Source organism: Dermacentor albipictus, chromosome 5 (assembly GCF_038994185.2).
Source record: "Dermacentor albipictus isolate Rhodes 1998 colony chromosome 5, USDA_Dalb.pri_finalv2, whole genome shotgun sequence".
In the NCBI taxonomy this organism is placed as follows: Eukaryota; Metazoa; Arthropoda; class Arachnida; order Ixodida; family Ixodidae; genus Dermacentor; species Dermacentor albipictus.
The window spans coordinates 145,578,929-145,598,446 of record NC_091825.1 but is presented as its reverse complement, the minus strand read 5'-3'; the positions used below and the strand labels follow the sequence as shown (position 1 = coordinate 145,598,446).

At 42.8% G+C, this 19,518-nt stretch overlaps 2 protein-coding genes across 2 annotated transcripts; one reads left to right on the top strand and one right to left on the bottom strand.

Annotated features, from left to right (window-relative positions):
• The first annotated feature begins 28 nt into the window (after positions 1 to 28).
• Positions 29 to 11,669, top strand: LOC135906292 (pyridoxal kinase-like). Its single transcript, XM_065437620.2, has 9 exons — positions 29 to 356; positions 490 to 544; positions 867 to 971; positions 1,059 to 1,142; positions 1,249 to 1,283; positions 3,847 to 3,932; positions 7,236 to 7,506; positions 10,160 to 10,226; positions 11,390 to 11,669. The coding sequence occupies exons 1-9, from the start codon at positions 270 to 272 to the stop codon at positions 11,575 to 11,577; spliced, it is 978 nt and encodes a 325-aa protein (XP_065293692.1). The 5' UTR covers positions 29 to 269; the 3' UTR covers positions 11,578 to 11,669.
• Positions 11,670 to 14,037: 2,368 nt separating this feature from the next.
• TrpRS-m (Tryptophanyl-tRNA synthetase, mitochondrial) lies at positions 14,038 to 19,466 on the bottom strand. The gene is made up of 7 exons (XM_065437619.1): positions 18,860 to 19,466; positions 18,706 to 18,787; positions 18,550 to 18,630; positions 18,243 to 18,325; positions 18,066 to 18,184; positions 16,273 to 16,511; positions 14,038 to 14,492 (listed from the first exon to the last, which is right to left on the bottom strand). Exons 1-7 carry the CDS (start codon positions 19,201 to 19,203, stop codon positions 14,226 to 14,228), a joined length of 1,215 nt encoding a protein of 404 aa, XP_065293691.1. The 5' UTR covers positions 19,204 to 19,466; the 3' UTR covers positions 14,038 to 14,225.
• Positions 19,467 to 19,518: the final 52 nt, after the last annotated feature.

Here is a 19,518-nt window from a genome sequence, read left to right as displayed (position 1 = left end):
AAGGAATTAGCCAAGTCAAACTGCAGCAGAGCCAGCGTCGGTTTCGTTTCTCAGGTTTCGGCGGCTCCCTGGTGCGCTCGCCGCATTTGTCGGAGGCGTGGGGCTCTTTGGGGCCCCATTTCATTGCCGTCGCTGTCGTCACGTGTCTTGCCGTGTGCTGCTTGACGCCTGGCTGCTATCGGGCGTGACGCTCGCCGAGGCAGCGACGAGCAGTGTGTACGAGCCGCCCGCTGTGAATTGACGAGAGGAAACCAGCTAGCTCCGGACCGATGGCTCGCGACTACCGAGTTCTGTCCATACAAAGCCATGTGATTTCGGGATACGTCGGTAACAAGAGTGCCTGTTTTCCTCTTCAGGTGGGTCCCGGGTCATTACCATTTTCAATATACTGCATACGTTCGCGATCGTCACGGTCTTCCATACACAGACATGAATATGACCTGGACAGAACATTGATTGCAATGCCCTTTAAATTCATTCACGCGACAGACACTGGGGTTTGAAGTGGACTTCATCAACTCTGTACAATTCTCCAACCACACGGGTGAGCCAGCGTTTTTCTTTTCTTTCTTTTTTTTTCCAGTTTGGCGCCCTGCCGATCGCTATGTAAAGACAGGAGGCGCTGGTAAAGATAAGCGTCACTCAGTCTTGCACTCCTTATCCAATAGAAAAGCAGGAAAAAAATTGCCCCATCATCATTATTATTATATTATTTTTGGGCGGCATATTATGAGTCACTCAGTCGGGTTTTAAACAGCTGGCGTTTTTTTATTTTTTGCTGATTATCCTATATATATTCCTAGGTTATATATATATATATATAACCTAGGAAAAAAACTAAAAGACCATGCACCCATATCTTCTAGGATATCCACACTACAAAGGACAAGTGCTGAATGCTGAAGAGCTTGAAGACCTTTACGAGGGCCTAAGGCTGAACAGAATAACCAAGTACACGCACATATTGACAGGTACACATGTGTTCTTGCATTGAATCTTGATGTACCCAATTGCATTTGTAAGTGTAGCATTCACAGTTTTTCACACCCTGTTTTCAGGTTATGTCGGCTCAGATTCGTTTCTTAACAAGGTAGCCGACATAGTACAACAGTTAAAGCAAGAAAATTCTTCATTAATGTATGGTAAGTGGCCATATAAAGCAATGTCACATGTACCAAAAACACATCTTAGCAGTATTAATTAGTTGCTAACCTTGAAATGTTATTATTCTTTTTTTACTATTTGCAGTGTGTGATCCTGTAATGGGAGATAATGGGAAGCTAGTAAGTATTGCTATGTATCATACAGTTCTCCAGTGTGTGTTAACTGCAATGAAAAACATCTCATAAATGCCTTAAATGGCACCAAAATATATATTGGTTCACTAGTTCAAGCATCACTACTTAAAGTACTGGCGAATAATGTTCTTCTCCTGACATATACATCTTCATAATTTTTTGCATTGGAAATAAAGGATCATAATTGGCTTAGTTGCTTATGCAGCTAAATAAACCAAAAACTTAATTGGCAAATGTATCTTATCAACATTGTCATTTATTTTTGAATAGTGCAACTATTCCAAGAGGCTGGCTCCATCAAGAGGCTGGCTCCATCAGCCTTCCATCTGTCCCAATCACACATGCTTGGCCCCAATTGAACCTTTGACACAAATGCATTGTCTGGGTTAGCCATGGCATCTTGAATCAAATTTTCCGTTTTGCTCTGCTGAGGCCATCTCTGTCTCTTTTAAATGTTGCCACATTTCTTGCTATGCTCAAAATTGCAGTTTGTGGTATATATGGTAGAAAATGCTTGTGAGTGTTCCTTTAGATGCTTTTCTCCCTTTAAGCTTTATTGTGACTTAACGTGCCAGTGATCATTGCACATACAACACACTAGCTGGTGGTTCTTGACCCACTTATATGCCTGTGCTTGTTTTGTTGAGGTCCTCATAGAAATACCAGACAGCATCTCATGTCACACCGCTGAAACAAAGAACGCATAAAATTCACTGTAAAAGGAAACCTTATTTTGAATGTTTGCTGCTGTTAGTCTATCAAAAAAACCTTTTTGCACACTTAAGCAAGATTCCTGAAGTATTTAAGAGCATTAGACTTGCTAAGTTAAAGAGGAAATGGCAGCTTCTGTGTATTTTCCGAGCGCTGCTGGTAAAATTAATTTTCATTTACAATTGCAGTAATCTGACAAGGGAAAACAACCATGTTCTAATTTGTTTTCTTCTCTTATTGCTGTGAATATCACAATTAATTTTTCACAACCTAACTTAGCAAACTGCTAAAGTGAGGGTGGCACATGTCTATGTGACAGAAAACTGCTCTGTTCATACCAGAGGAGGATCCCTGCTGCTGTGCTCATCACTTTAGCGCAGTTACCTTATCTGAAAAATGGCACCGGCACACTGACAACATTCTGTTAGTAACAGACATTCATTGCTTCCTGGCCACAGTGTAACCTTTGGTTTGGTGCACAGTATAACAGCTAGAATTATCAGAGCCCTAATGAAAAAGTTTTGCACCTCAAGTATTCATCTACAGGCGATTGTGCCAATTCATAGTTGGGCTATCAGGCTGGAATGAAACACAAGCGACAAGCGATAAAGTCCAACTTCTCTTTTGAGTGATTACTTGAAAGCAAGATGTGCGGTATATGGTAGCATAGCTGAGTGCTCTGGCCCCAATACTAAAGGCATACTCAACAAATCGCACCGTCTCATCCAATCATCATTGCCCCAGGGTGCCCCGGTGCGATTTGTTGAGAAGGCCATAAAATAAATCCCTGTGAATGAATCACCACACTGATTCGCACAGTGGCAAACTGGGAAAGAGAAATCAGTTTACTAGCTTGTTTTCTCAAGTTCACGTTTTATTGCAACATGATACAGTAGACTTCAGTTAATTCGACCTCAGTTGAACCGACTCCGGTTAATCCGACTTTTCGGTTAATTCGATTCCGACAGAAGTTTCTGGCTGGCGCCCATGCATTTCTATGGGCCCAAATGATCGTTATTTCGATCCCAAAAGTTCTAACTTGACCAGTCAGAACGCGTGCGCCTGACCTCTATGGTGACCCCACTAACGACCCCTTTAGTGCCAGCGTCTGCCTCGGCGGAGTTTAGGGAACAGTGAATGTGTTGAGAGCACGTCATCTTTCGTTGAAAACATATATTTTTGGCCATATGAAGATTTTCAAGCAATAATTGTAGCCCACAATGTCTGATTACGGTATTTATCCGATTCTAATGCATGTCTTTTGTTTTCCAACGAAATTTGGGCGAAAATTTGCATTTTGCAATTTTCCAATTTGCATTTGCAGCATTCGTATGCTTTACCGCATAGCACGGATGTATTGTGGCGAAGCTGACTCTAGGTAAACCGACCGCAATTCTAAACAAAATCGGGTCTGCATTAGATTTCTACCTTTTTTTTTAGGAGCCTTAGTGTCATTCCTACGTTAGTTATCTATTTTGAACACATAGAAAGTGGGCGCACGTTTGATTCGGGGCGTGTTAGACTCGGGCAAATGCTGCCAAACGTCAGTGCTTTGTTTTGACATTTTGTTGGTAACGTCAAGGTTGAATTAACGGAAGTCGACTGTGGTAAATCCGTGAATGTATTATTTCTCTAGCATGTGTGACAACGTACAGGGACAAGTACAAACAATAATTTATTGTGAAGAAAAAGCTGTGAAATTAAAGTTGCCTTCTTGGCTTCTTTACTGGTTCAGCTGAAATATTTATATTGATGATTTAACTATATGAATGAGGAAGCCTTTAGTTTACCTTGTAAAAGCATCCTGCTCACCTGCCTCCGTCTTTTTATCTTACAGTATGTGCCTCAAAGCCAAGTGAACATCTACAGAGATCGCCTTATTGGCATGGCCGACGTGGTCACACCTAACCAGTTTGAACTAGAGTGAGTATAGTCTATATTTGGACCATATGTCTTGTCTGCTGCATGTTGGTTGAAAGGTAGGTGCATTTCACTATACAGTTGAACTTCGTTATAACAAATTTTCGGATGTAACGAAGTAAATAAAATTCTTGCCGATATCAACTTGTAACAAATATATGCTTATAATAAATATTGGACATAACAAAGGTACTTTTGTGCCAGATGCGATTTCGTTATAACACAGTGAACCGTATTGTGCTTATATCCAGCTAAAAAAAATATGTGAAGCATTCTAGACTCCAAATTGAAATGGGACAGTCACACACACACACACACACACTATGCATGTGTGACTGGTGTAATTAATCGTGTTAGTGCTACAAAGCTTGCGTTAGACAGCATTCAAGCTATATTATAAGAAAGGCTGTAACAGCAATTAACATACTTAATTATTAGCCTTATAAGCTTTAGTTATGCTCAAAGTAAAGCTTTCAGATGTTTGTTCATAAAACTTCTTGGTTATTCCTAATTCCCGGACTGTTCTGTGATAACTGTGTATACATGCTGCAAAAACAAGTTCATGGCAAAAAATAAAAGCGAAATAAACAGGCAGGAAAGCGACTCACGTGTAGAATAAAGGCAAAAGCGATGTGTTTAAGAAAGTAAATGTACCATTTATATACGAGCTGAATTGACAATCGAGATGTCTGCATACACACATGCGTGCATGCACACACACACAAAATCATCTGCACAGAATCTCCTCTGGGAGTTATCTTAATGGTGCATAAGCATTTTGTAGTACTGACGTGGTGTTTCGTGGTAGAGTGTGCTGGTGTGTTTCGTACAATTGCGAGAACGACCACAAAAGAACTGTGAAACAGAGAAGCGCGGTTGCAATGCCGAACTGTCAAGTGAGACCTGCATGAGATGACTAAGAAGTGATGATTAGAAGCAATATTCACTGGTGTTATAGATAGCTCGCAGCAGATATGGATGAAATTACCAGGGATATGTAGCAAATGAAGGAAATACATTCAACATTTATTAGGTACGCTGAACCATTATGAACTGTGAGAAACTGTGCTCTGGCGGTGACTACATCTAGAGCAGCGGCGCAGCTTGCAGCTTAAGAGCGATCTGCGAAAGTGGCAGAGTGTGGCATGTGCCGAGAGCTCCGTGAGCGCTGTGTTCTCGCCACTTCGTTAGCGTTGAAGTGAGAGGCAGCACGCAGGAGAATTCACTCGCTGCTGCGGATGCTATGTTGAAAGCAATCGTCTTATGGGACGGACGGAGGGACGGTTTTTTTATTGGGTAAGAACAGAAATGCTTACTCATTTAGGACCATCAGAATTCAGTGTGTCATTATGTATGAATTTGTAAGCGCCGTTGGACACCAACTGCTGCCTGGAGGACGTGTTTGAATAGGTCTTCTGCAGCTACGGAGCACTGAGTCCGCTTTATCACATCTTCTGTGACTTTCTTGATGACCAACACTGGGATTCTACAGCAGACATCCGTTATCTTTGCCTTGCGCTCATCTGACATCCGTCTCAATCATGTAAACATGATCTTTCATATAAGCCCAAAGAAAGAAATCAAGTGGAGAGGTCAGCTGACCTAGCCGGCCAATTTACAGGCCCATGCCTTCCAATATATTGCGCACATGAAAAGTCGCGCCCAGCCACTTTTGTGCTCAACTGCTGCTGGGTGCTGGCTCATACCACAGAAGTGGAACACGTGACAGTGGGACTTTGCTGAGAAACTCATCCACCACTGCTTCAAGGATTTCAACCACGTAGCGCTGTTCAATAAGTGTGTGATTGAAGAAGATGGGACAAATTATAGCACTGGCATAAGTTCCAAAGCACAGATTGAATGACCACTGCTACTGGTGCTGAGTGTGCTTTACCCAGTGTGGATTGGAGTCACTCCAATAGTGCGCATTATGCAAATTTTCCTGGCCGTTTCTGTGAAAATTGGCTTCATCTCTGCACATGATGTTGCTCAAAAAGGTGACTCATGGGCTTTTGTGAGAACCGAATTCAAGAAATCTAGACAGTTCTGCAGGTCCCTATCTTCCAAGCATAGGTGCAGGTTAAGGTAGTACAGGTGAAAGGCCAAGCCATTTAGAATCCTCCAAACTGATAACTTGGAAATTGGTACCTGGGTGGCCATCTCCTGTACGCTAATATGAGGGTTTGATGCCATAAATGGTAGAACATCCATCCGTAGGCTAGGACTCAAAGATTGAGTCCTCCGCCGCTGTTTCTGGAAGCAGCTGGTTTGTCTCAGGTTTTCATAATTTCTGATTATACTTTGGAGGTGGTTTGGGCTAGTTGGTTTTCCATGAGACTGTGTGTTGCAGTGCACACAAGCATTTGTCCTCGTTTTTTCTTGTGTCTCCTGTCCTGCTTCGCGCTGCACCACAGTTTTCTGATGATAGTCGATGCGTTTGGTCTAACGCCACGCTTCCATGACTGATATATATTTGTGGCCTACCTCTTGTTGTCATTTGCAGCTTCCAAGGCAAAGATCATGTTTTCTTTCTGCTCATTAGACAAAGACATGGCGACTGGGACGCAACGAAATGCACCTTTAAACCTTTGCACTGACATTGTCAATTCAATTTTGTGATGATAGGTCTTGTAGGGGGAAAAAAAAAAGAAACTATCCGTGCACTTTATCTATGCTAAGACACAGCTATCACAGCTTGCTCCCAACTAACACCGAACCCAACGTGTTACTTCAGCCAGGGAACGGTAGATAGGGAAAGACAAGTCAACTTGTCAAAATGTTGGCTCCTGCTTTTACCTTGTTCTCATTTTGCTCATCATCTTGAATTTCCATCTCCTACCTTGCCTGTATTTTCCCAGTGTGTTTCGTTGTCACTCTAAGCACACAGTGCTTGTTAGGTGACCAGGGAGTGGTGGATCATCTTCACACATAAAAAAGCAAACGACATTAAACTTTTTATGGTGCTTACAAACTAAAGTGGTACATTGTACATGTGTGGCGGTTTACACTGTCACAATAGCACATTGACATTATTTGCATTTGCAAAACAATTAAATGAACTGGTAAAAGTGTAGCACATCATAACACCACAATAGCATGTTGTCATTACTTGTAAAGACAAAGAAAATCCTACATTACAGACCATTTCTGATTGTTGTAATAATTTAATGTGCTTCTCACAGTAAGAGTGATATTTTTGGTGTTGTAGAAGCGTAATTTACTAATACAGCTCAGCTTATTTTTTCATTTTTGTGTCCCTTTTAATGTTGCTGCCGAGCTTGCTAATGGCTGCGTTGCTTATTACAGGCTCCTTTCTGAGAAGCAAATCACGACAGAGAGTACGGTGCTAGAAGCGATGGATGTTTTGCACACAAAAGGCATCCCGATTGTAGTACTTACATCGTACCGACCCAGTGACACAGCGAAGGAGATCTACCTGTACGGTAGTAGCAAGAAGGCAGGCCAACGCAGTGCTGTCAAGATTGAGATTCCTGCCATTAATGCACACTTCACCGGCACTGGCGACCTGTTGGCTGCCTGCATTCTTGCCTGGATTACTCGCACAAACAACCTCAAGGTTTGTAATCTGTGTGACAGGGCCAGCATGAAAGATGCATCTTTGTTGGTTTTCTAATTGTCAAGAATGCAATGCATGCATTATGTTGGGAATGAAGATGTCAGTGCAAGTATAGACTGAAATGGCCTGACTGCAAGCTCTGCATGTAGCTTCTCAAGTTAACATGCATATGATCATTGGTATGTTAAAAAAAGCATTGCTTATAGTTCAATTGTGTTCTAACTACAGATTATAATCTTGGGTGCACTTTGCAGCATGATGTCATTGCATATAAGTTTTAGCCAACTGAACTGTGGCGAATGCATGATTCACATGTAAATAAATATAGGATATATAATGTTGTGTGTTGTGAAATTGACGCCACACACATACCAGGTAGGCAAAATAAGATAACTTACAATGTGATAAGAAACACAAACACAGGCCTCTACTCAACCTATGTGGTGCTTACCATAGATGGTGTGTCTGCTAATGTGGTGACATTGTGTGTTATGTCTACTGTTTGTGTCATACAAGGCCACAGCTCATGCTGGCATTGAATGACAAATATAACACTAAACTAGCATAACTGCTTGCTTTAAAGTAAAATAAAATGGCTGTGTTTGGCATGTCTATGATGAAAAAACTCGGAGCTCCATGGCATGTAGTTTGTGCCATTTGAACATTGTATAGAGGTCCTGTAAGTTTCAAGTGATATTGCAGGAATGTTGACGAAATGTCTGCTTACGTGTGTTGAGGTAATGTTGCCAAGGTTATAATAGGCGACCTTAGAAGCATGTATGTGGATTTGTACAAACATACATGCACATTTAGTAAAGCAGTGAAGGGGGCTAGTTGGTGAACGTTCATGGTTATATCGCGCGTAGTTTTACACTGACGATTTTAAGTCAAGGACAGGATGTGGACATAGGTACGTAGCGCAATATTGTGCTACGTACGTCCTTGTCCTGTTTTTCACTTAAAGTCGTCAGTGTAAAACTAAGCGCAATATAACCATATACATGCACATACAAAAACAAGCGATTCACTCATTTAATGGCCTTTCGGTTTCCTTACCATAATAATGTAGTCCATTGTGGTTTCTTTCGAATGATCATTCTTCCTTCCTCTCTCCTTTTTCTTTTTTTAATGCCGGTAATTTAGAAGGCATTGCTTTGCCACTTTTGCTGCAGTCAACGTGGGGCTCTGTGGAATGGTTTTGCCCTGACAGCAAAGCTATATTTTCTACGGCTGCTTGTATGTCGCACCAGAATAGTTGCGGTTAACGAGTGCTAACCGTTCGTGCTGTCCTCAAACATATTTACTCATTCTTTTGTGCTCCAGCCATTGAGGAGGCAGTGCATTGTCCTGTCAACACAAGCAGCATATTTTTGTGAAGTGGCTTTGTCCAGGTGTGGGTGGTGCTTTAGTCTAGACATTTATAATCTCTATGGAATCACTATACAGGAGACACTCAAGCATGCTTGTATTTTTGGTTTTTGTATGAATTGCTTACTATTTTTGCACTTCAGATATACAGTAAGTAGTCACCTTCCTCTCTTATCAGGCAATACATTACACTGAGGAGTGCTTTTTTTTTTCCTGATATGAAAACAGTGCCTGTCAATCTGCCAAATGGGCGTGCTAGGGAAAGCTTATCCTTTTGTTCTGTATTCTATTATCTACACACTCAGTCATTGAATGGGCAGAGCTCTCGTTTTTTCATCACAAATAATGCACTCCTGTGGAGTAGTTGTGTCTCAATGCCACAACAATGCTTTTGTGTAATATACTGAGAAATGCAGAACACATATTTTTTGTAGTTTCCTGTGAAATTTTTTGTTTTAGATGTTAGCTTTTCAAAGCTCATATCTCAGTTTCGTCAGTCAGAGAGGTGCAGGAGGAAGGTGTCGGGTGCTTCCACCAATGAGAGAGGAGCGTTCGGTGACTTGACATTGCTTGGTTCCCTGTAACACCACCTTCGTGAATAAGGGCAGCGAAACCCACCGATTACACCCGTAGTATTGTGGAAGTCTTACCATGTTGGGGTGATGCCTCGCCTTCCCTTTTGTGAATCAGTGGGGAGTGTGGGAATTTGATACCACGTCACGTACAGTATCATGTGCAGCGAAACCACCAATTTCATCTTGCAGTACCATGAAAGTTTTACTGTGTCGTGGTCATGTCTCACTTTTGTCTCAGTGAGTCAGCAGCAGCTTGAGTGCTTGCCACTGAATTATGTTAACCAGATGGTGTTCAACGTTATGCTGTTGGGAGTGCTGGTAGTCGTGCCTCGCTCTGAGCACTGTTGCACATTCATTGCCAGTGTATGCTTAGAAAGCTGGTGAGCCCTCGAGCACCGGAGAGGAGCATAATAGTTCATATCAGAACGCTATAAAACATCCTTTACACTGAAATCTAATGTAGGAAGGACCTTAAGACTGCCAAGCGATTCACCGAGCTCGAGATCTGGAGCGAAAAAGCCTAGCCTGTACCACAGCTTGTAGCCTGTACCACAATCGCGTTGTGCACTCATAACTGTCCCTCGAATTTTTATTGCTCCACCCATTAAATAGGCAGTGATTCATTGATTGTGCCTGGAGATAATGTGGTGGTTTCACAGAGTAATTTTTTACAGATGTTAAGGCATTGCTTTGTAATCTTTGTCGAATAGGAGGCATTGGAGAAAGCTGTGGCCACTGTTCAGGGTGTATTGCATAAGACGTTCAAGCATGCGTCAGGTAAGTTGTGCTATTTCTCATTCCTCCTGTCGAGCATGTTCATTATTCCACAGTTAACTGCAGTTGATAAGTAAGCAGCATAGGAAAATTGACTGCTAAGGAAATTTCTCGGCACAAGCCAAGTCGTGTGTGGCAGTGCTCCTCAATGTAGGAACAGGCCATGTCAGAAGCAACTCGCAGTGCAATTCATTTGTTTTAATGATTGTTTATTGCTGAAGTACAATATAATCACTGATAAAGGGCATGCCATGAGGGTTGAAAAGTGTGCATAGTAATAAGTAAAAACAGTACGATTAGGGCCAGTTCATGTACAGTACTTCAAATAAATACTGTCGTTCAGCGAGACGAAAAGCAGATAATGCAGTGCTCACATGGTTCCATCGGCTTTTTTCTTCACTGCTCGGAATATGTAGTAAAATTGTGCTACTTGGACGGTAAGCTAAACTACCTAATATTTGCCCTATAAGGACACAGACGCAGTGGCCACCTAGTCAATGAATGACTGCACTAAGCAGCTCCACTGCAGTCTACCCCTTTGCATGACCTAGCAACCCCGATCATATAACCAGTGTTTACATAAACAGTGCTCAAGATTGGTACTCACTTGACCACCATTGTGCTCTGCTCAGTAATTGTTGTCACTTCGTGGCCCTGCGAGCGTGCAAATTCATTCTAAGTGGGTTATTGGTAACATAGTGAAATTTGTAGTTCTCTGGTTCATCGGATGCATGAGTCAGGAACTCCAGAACATACAGGAAGGACTGTGATGTTTGTGGATTCTTGTGCTGGGACTTCAGTTTGAACACAGGCATATGGTGTATGTAGACTTCAGGCGAGCACTGAGGCAACCCTGGAGCAGTGTTGTAAATCTTGGAAGCCATGGAGCAGGCTAGTACACTTCTGATCTCTCCACTTTGATGGTGTTGCAGATTCGCTAATTTCAAAATACTATTCACCTTTGATTTCAATGAGCAGTGGTTTCTACTGTAGGTGCCCCATTACACCCCACTCAGGGTAGACAGCTGAATGATTTTGTAGCAATTGAAGGGCCACCAGCGCCCGGAATTCTCATGTGGCCTTCCTACGAAGCACTGACCGAGCCCCCAATGCTCTTTAGCTTTGGTGATCAGGTTCGTGACTCTATAATTTTCCTTGTGTTGCAGAGAAGGAAAAAGAAAGAGAAGGTGAAGCTGCAGCTGGCTCTATGCCGGGATCTGAGGTGGAAGGAGGCGCTCAGCCTGCAGCTCCAACAGCAGCAGCAGCAGCAGCCCTCTTGGAGCTACGCCTGGTACAGAGCAAAGAGCACATCGAGAACCCACACTCGGACATCCGAGCCATCAAGATCTTCTGACACATTCCACCAACAAATCAGGAATGCTCTGGGGGATGAAAATAAAGCCCCACATTTTGGTAGTACTGTTGGAACCAGTGCACAAAATCCAAGACGCTAGTTTCAGAACCTTCTTCTTTCATTGCAAGAGTAGCACAGCAGCCATCGAAGCGTGTTACTGCACATGGACAAGGTGTGCTAGCTGTTCTAAGTTGTTATCAAAGACATCAAACCTGATGGTTGCCTTTCATACATTATGGGTGCCTTTGCATCCTTTACAGGCTAAGGAATCCCAAAGCTGAAAATTAGCTGAAAAAGCTGAAAAAACATGAGCAGAAAATTACGTGAACTGTTTGTTGCTTTTGTGGAACCACATGCAACTGCATGCATTGCGCAGTCGTAATGTAGAGCACTGCTGGTGAGGTGAAAATTAATTATTTTACTAGAACACAACTCTATGCTATGCTCTACTATATGTTCAGGTACAAACGGACTGCATGCCAACTTACACTTTCAAGGCAACATATTGTGCTAAAGAATCACTGGAGCAGTCGAGAGAATGAAGCGTAACGAACCAACCAAAATCTCTCTTAACTACAGGATGCGGGACAGTAAGCATAGTGCACGAAAGCATCCAGACTGTTTGAGCATGGACCCTGCTTGTGTCATGCACATTGGCAAATATGGAAATGCTTAGATGCACATTCATTTACTTGTTAGCATATTATGTATTACGTCTATACGTAATATGCATATTACGTCTTTAGCATATCCTCTACAGTCGATTTCCTGTCCTTTCGCCCATCAAGCGTCATCAGCAATTAGCCCTCCTCTGAATGAAAACTTGCTGCTTTTCCTAATGTGAACAAAACAACATATGTAGCGCGGCTAATAACTTGTGCAATTCAATACTTTTTAAAACTGCATGTTAGAAATCACCATTTAAATCTATCAACGAGAAGAAAGGGGGTTAACTGAGGGGCCCTATTTTTATGTCATATCATAAGAAGCCAACAAACACTGACACCAAGGAAAACATAGGGGAAATTACTAGTGCTTAATAAATGAAATAAAGAAACGATAAATTAATGAAAATTAAAGTGGATGAAAAAGCAACTTGCCGCAGGTAGGAACCGAACCCACAGCCTTCGTATCTCGCGTGCGATGATCTACCAATTGAGCTACCGCAGCGTTGTTTTCCTATCCACTTTCTTGGGTATTTATGTGCCCTAGTAGAACCCTGGGAGTGTTAGCCAGTGCCACCACTCACAGACCTTGGTGGTGGATGTGGAACGTCCTTTTTGCTGCAGGCATCAAGAGAATGTGATCTTTTTGGGTGAAGGCAACTGGTCAATAAACCCACATATGCTGCCTGAAGGCATCAATGGTGCTGGATTTGAGACCCTCGTTATGTAATCAACGAGAAGAAAGGGGGTTAACCGAGGGGCCTGATATTTATTAGTCGTATCATAAGAAGCCAACAAACACTGACACCAAGGACAACAGAGGGGAAATTACTTGTGCTTAATAAATGAAATAACGAAACAATAAATTAATGGAAATTAAAGTGGATGTGAAATGCGAAGGTTGTGGGTTCGGTTCCCACCTGCGGCAAGTTGTTTTTTCATCCACTTTAATTTCCATTAATTTATTGTTTCTTAATTTCATTTATTAAGCACAAGTAATTTCCCCTATGTTGTCCTTGGTGTCAGTGTTTGTTGGCTTCTTATGATACATTTAAATCTATGTATGTCTTTGTGTCTAGATATTCTATCTACCGTAGAATGGCATTAGTGTAGTCCTTTCAGTCATTCCGCTTCATAGGAGTGCTTCTTGTTGGGCTAGTTGGTGAAGTTGGCCTCACTTTGATTAGCTTCTGCTCCTTTTTTTTTTCATATTATAAAGATATCTGCTTCTACAATTCTTCTAAATGTACTAAAAAGAAGGAGAAATTAAATTGAACTGGTACAGTGCCCAAATAGAATACCAAGTCAATCTTGGTATAAGTGAAGGCTAAAAGACAGGAACAACACACACTAAAGATGGATTGCAATGCCACCAACATGCTGCACCACTATGTCATGGACTTTGACAGAGTCTGCTCAGAACTAGGTTTTCATTTGTCACTAAAGGAGGACTATATTGAACATAGCAGATTTAGAGAACATTGAATGCACAGAAACAGTCCAACTGTGGAAATATTTTCATACCCTTGATAACACATCGATGCACCAGCACTATGAGTTCGGCATGAAATACAAGAATAACAACTTTGGCCTACTTACATCTCTAGTGGTAGTGAACCTTTTCCTGTTAAATAAATGAATATAGAGTTCTGAAGGAATACTTTACCAGATTAGGCTGATATGCTGTTCCTTTTTTAGTCTCCCTTTAGAGGGGCTTTCTTTTTGGCATATGCTCACAGAACTGCAACAAATGTGTTCAGATCTTCGGCAAAATGAAGAGGACACTGTACGAGTGTTTCGTGAGACATCAAACATCTTTACTGCAGCAAGGCACACTACGTGTATGAATTTCAAGAGCCCATCTTTATAATGTGAAACAAAACTAAACAATAAAATGGATCAGCACACAGAGTTGACAAAGAAACCTCCGCATATTGTACAGAGAAGAGTACGCTGTACTCAAGCACTGCCTCTTGAAGATGGCTAACAGCTTGCAGTCTGTGCCAAAGATTTGGCACTGTCTGTGACACAGAGAGGGGCCATGCCAGAGGCTCTGTGCACTTCATTCATTGTTCGAATGGCGATTTGGCGTGCTCGTCTCGAACCTTCATCCAGAATGTGCCACAAGCGAGCACGATCTGACAGGTGCTCCTGCATTCGCTCCTGTATTGGTTCCAGGAAGGACACAGCTGCATCGGCAACTACTCGTTTGAACTGTCCTGTGTCGAGGCCTTCTGCTTGCCGGCACACCTGTACGTATGTGCACAGGTGATGAAACAGGCAGCCACAACAATGTGTGCATGTCTTAGAGTTGTTGAAGCTATAATTGGTGTACACATCACATGACACACTGGAATCACACTATGTAGCACTCTCTGTACACAAGAGGATACAGTGATGACTTCCAAAGTCTGCTTATGTTGTGGCAACTCCATAAAGTCAACAAGGAGTGCGCACACAAGCATGAGAAGGAAGTAAACAAAATATGCAGTGTCGTTGCAACTGAATCTTTCATTGAAAATTAAAATATACAGTAGACTTCCGTTAATTCAACTCCAATCATCATTGCCCCAGGGTGCCCCAGTGCGATTTGTCGAGGATACCATAAGTCTCTATCAACGAATCACCCCAGTGATTGACACATTGGCCAACTGGGAAAGGGAAATCTGCTTACTAGCTTGTTTTCTCAAGTTCACATTTCATTGCAACATGATACAGTAGACTTCCATTCAGTCAATTGCTGTTAATTCAATTCCGACGGAAGGTCTCGGCCGGTGCCGATGCATTTCTAGTGCCCAAACGTTCTTTATTTTGATCCTAAAATTGGCATGCGCCGGATAGTTCTAACTTGACCACTCGGCAAACATGTGCCCGACCCCCTATGGTGACTTAGCGCAAGCTCTTGGGCCAGTTGGTGAACTTGAATATGGGGGTACCAACGAAACACAAAGGACGCGCACATAAGGAAAAGGCGTTAGACACCAGTGTCCGTCCGTGTCTAATGCCTTTTCCTTGTGTGTGCGTCATTTTTGTTTTGCTGGTATCCCTGTTTTCAAGTTCCCTATGGTGACCCCACTAACAACGACTTTAGTACCAGCGTCTGTCTCGGCAGAACTTAGGGAACAGTGAATGCATTGAACAAATGTCATCTCCCCTCAAGAACACTTATTTTCGGCCCGAGGAAGATTTTCAAGCAATAACGGTTGCTCACAATGTCTGGTTACGGTATTTACCCGATTCCAACGTGTGGCTTCTGTTTTCCAATGAAATTGGGGCGAAAATTGCCTGCATGGCACAATCGGATATGAAACCAAAACTGCCTTTGCGGCAGTCGTACACTTTACCGCATCATAGAGCTGTATTACAGCGAAGCTGACATTACAAATCATGTGGCAAAGCTGACTTTTGGAAACTGGCCGCATCCTAAAAAAGAAAAGAAAAAGAAATTGGGTGTGCATTAGATTTCTACTTTGTTTAGGAGATTTAATGTTCTTCCTACGTTAGTTTTCTGCTTTGGCCACATGGAAAGTGGGCGCGTTAGACTCGGGAAGATACCGTCAAATGTATCAGCGGTGCTCTGACATATTTTTCTGCATCTTGTTTAATTCGATCCGCCGGATAATTCGATCAACTTTGTCGGTCCCGTCAGGGTAGAACTAACGGAAGTCGACTGTATAAACAACTAATTAGCACCACATATTACAAACAAAGGAGATGGAGGGTGTACAACCGTGTCTTAAAATGCATATATTAACAGAATAAGCTTGACTACAGCTTCAAGCAGCATGAGGGAGAGATCGGTGTCACTTCACACTGTCTTAACCTTCTCTGATGTCACATGCCTTGATAAACTTGCATGAAGTAATGCTCGTGGTTTGCTAAAGCATTTTGTTTCTTCAACACAAACTGCAGTTGCAAATAAGCACTGTGTGTTATCTGCTGCCTCTTGTGTGCACTGCGTACGATATCGTGTCTTACTGACTAGATGACCCTGGTGACTGATGATGATGATGATAATAATAATAATCACCTCTTCGGGACTCAGGCCAGTGAGTAAACTGTGCAATGCCACCAGGTTGGCAACAGCTGGCCGAGACTCTGGCTCGTAGGTGACTTTCGAAATGCAGTCGGTGAGTGCCTTTTTGATCTTTTTGCGTACCGCCTCGGGAGGGTCATCGAATGCCACATAGCTGCGAGGGTCGTCGCTGGATTTGCTCATCTTCTTGGTCGGGTCCCGGAGATGGCGCAGGCGACCAGCCTCCCCGGACACTGGCAGAATAAAAATGTTCAACTGAACTGTGGCATCCAGACACTGCAGCAATCTCCCACCAATTGTGAACACGGCTTTCATCATGCCTCGTTGGGGCTATATTACCAATTTTGACCTCCTGAATTCACCAAACTAAGATGGCAGCTAGATTTTGCTTCATTTAATGCTGTCTGCCAAGTGGCTCCTAAGAAGTAAAATATGCAATGCTATCCCACATGCATATGGCGTAGGTGAAGCACTGGCTAGAATTTTTAATTACTATGAGGTATGGATGGCTTGTGTTCTTTACAGAAAGCTTCGTGGCCAGCTAGTGCGTTTGAAGGACCCCATTGAGCGTGACCTTTATCCAGGTGTTAACAAGATTCCTTGTAAAGACTGTGATGTAACCTACATCGGTGAATCTGGTAATTTTTAGGAAAATAAAAAAGCAGTACCAGTACCACGTGGCGAAAGCAAACACAGCATTGAATGCACTGGCTGAGCATCATGAGAAGACAGACACACATAATCAACTGCAACACAACTGTTATTGCCAGGGAAAAAATCCCTATCTACACGCTTACTGCTTGAATAATTCTACATCAAGATGCCACATGCGAAAAACAGGACATAGGGCAATCTACCAGTTACCTACACACGCTCATTGCGCCATCTTCCCAGTATATAAGCAACAACTGTACATTTTCGTTGATATTGTGACAAGGAGCTCGAAATGTCAAACTTTGCTTTTATTTATTTTTCATTATATTGGTGTGTGTATCGTTTATTCTTGCTTCACTTCATTTGATAAAGTAACAAAGTAAAGGATGGCTGATTTAACCAAAGAAAAAATGGATGACAAGAAAGAGCAGAATGGCAAGCCCTACTACACTTAAATGACTGCTAAGGACAAACTACAGCATACAAGAGAAGAGGTGGAAGTTTTGAGCATCTTCCTATGCATGCAACTGTAGACAATAACACCATTTGAACACAGGCATACATGAAGATCTGTGCAACAGGGCAGTGATAATCGCAACTGAAAACTTGTTACCCACTGGTTGCGAGAGAGACGCTAGACTGGTACAATGCATTCTTCAAGGAGGTGTGTCATTAGATGACTGTCCACACGCATCACTTATTGAGTCAGCCAGATTTCTCACCTAGCATGTCTTATTAAACTTTCTCAACAAAGGATCAACAGTAGTTAATTACAGCTAACTCCACATTCTATCTGGCATAAATAACATGTCTGACTTCCCCACACATGTCTGACTTAATGTAAGTGTATGTCATAGCAAGGGATGACTTTCCTAATTTGATTGATCAAAAACAGTTACGCAGAAATTAAGCTGAGAGTATTTCAGGCAACACTACCTGAATACCTTAACGTATTCAAGCTACTACCTTAAACCATTCAGAGTGCTACTTTAAGGTAGTACTCTGAATGCATACAGATATACAGATAGATTTATTCAATAAAGTTTTGCAACAAGCTTGCAGAGTTACTATTAGTAAACTTGCTGTGGGAGACTGACGTCTGTCAGTTGAGGAGGGAACTGGTGCATACTTGCCTAGCAGGGGCTCGGGCCTTGGAAAGACCAGTCCGAAGCGCTTGTTAAAGAGCTCAGCCGTGTCTTGTACTAGGAAGATGTGAGGCAACTGGTCATTTCCCACAGGCACCTGCGTTGCCCTGCGTAGAGAAGCCTAGCTTACGACCAGGAACAGTCATCTCTGATGCTCGCACTTACTTGTACAGCAACACATCTGCACTCTGAAGCACGGGGTAGAGGTACAACCCCAAGGGTGTTTCCTTCATACCAGCGGTCTTGTCCTGTGCAAGATGTAGCAATAGAAGAAATACCGCTCAGGTATGGCGCAGCTTTAGTAGAGTTCCGGAATGCCATTAGACATGCTTCGGATGTGTGAATACGTTACGGCAAGTTCAAAACAGCGATTCTTTAAATCTCTCTCTTTCTTGCTCCGACTGTATTTTACAAGTGTACAAGGGAACTCGCAGTGAAAGTTGTCTCCAATGTTTCAACTTCAACACTGTACCTTGAGTTGTGGTAAATGCTGCAACCTAGCCGTGGTAAGCAAGCATCCGAGGATCCACGAAAGCTCTGCGTGCTCTGGAACCTGTGGAGAAAGAACGACGCTACACAACAATAACTGCTAACGTACACGTATTTTTTGTTCTCCACGACAGCTCACCTGCGACTGCAAAAACAGCGTACATCTTTCAGGGTCAATTCCGCATGCAAGGAGGCTGGCTGTCATGAGCTCTATGTTCTCCCTGTTGAGTCAAAATCAGCTATGATGCGGCTGTCGAAGCGGACCGGTTTGGGGGAGTTTCACGCGCGCTTACCTCAGCTTGTTGGGATCATAGTGTGGCTTCGTGATGGAATGCAAGTCTACTACGCTGAATACACAATCACTCCCCGAGTCCTGCAGCGTCTTCCACTTTTGAATAGCACCAAAATAGTTGCCCAGATGAGGCACACCGCTAGGTTGGATTCCGGAGAAAACCCTGTTGGGAAAAGTCACCGGCTGGTGTCCTTTACGCTTAGAGGAAGTCGAGGACTGTTGTTTTTGGTCTGCAGTCACAAAACCTCTGAATATAAGGCGATCGCAACACATATTAACTCGAAAACTCCTGGAGGCAAGGCGAGAGCATAACCGGCACGTGGCTGAGGTGCTTGCGATCAGCATTTTCCCGATCGGCTTGTAGTTCAGCAGATCACACGAAGGGATATCCCAGAGTGATCACACAATATACCACGAAGCGTTGATCACAAAACTTCACTGGCACGACACAGTAGTAAGTTCATCGTGCACCAACGAAAGGCTCCAGCAGCTCCGATACACTGTTATGTTGGTTATATGAAAACCGAAACCAGCAACGCCAGCGGGACTAAACTCCCAGTAGAGGTATGACAAAGTTCTCCCTTCAAATCTTTGTAGTGGCCTATTAGACAGCGTATCGTTACTGAACTAGTACGTCCAGCAGGTGGCTTAAACGTTGCG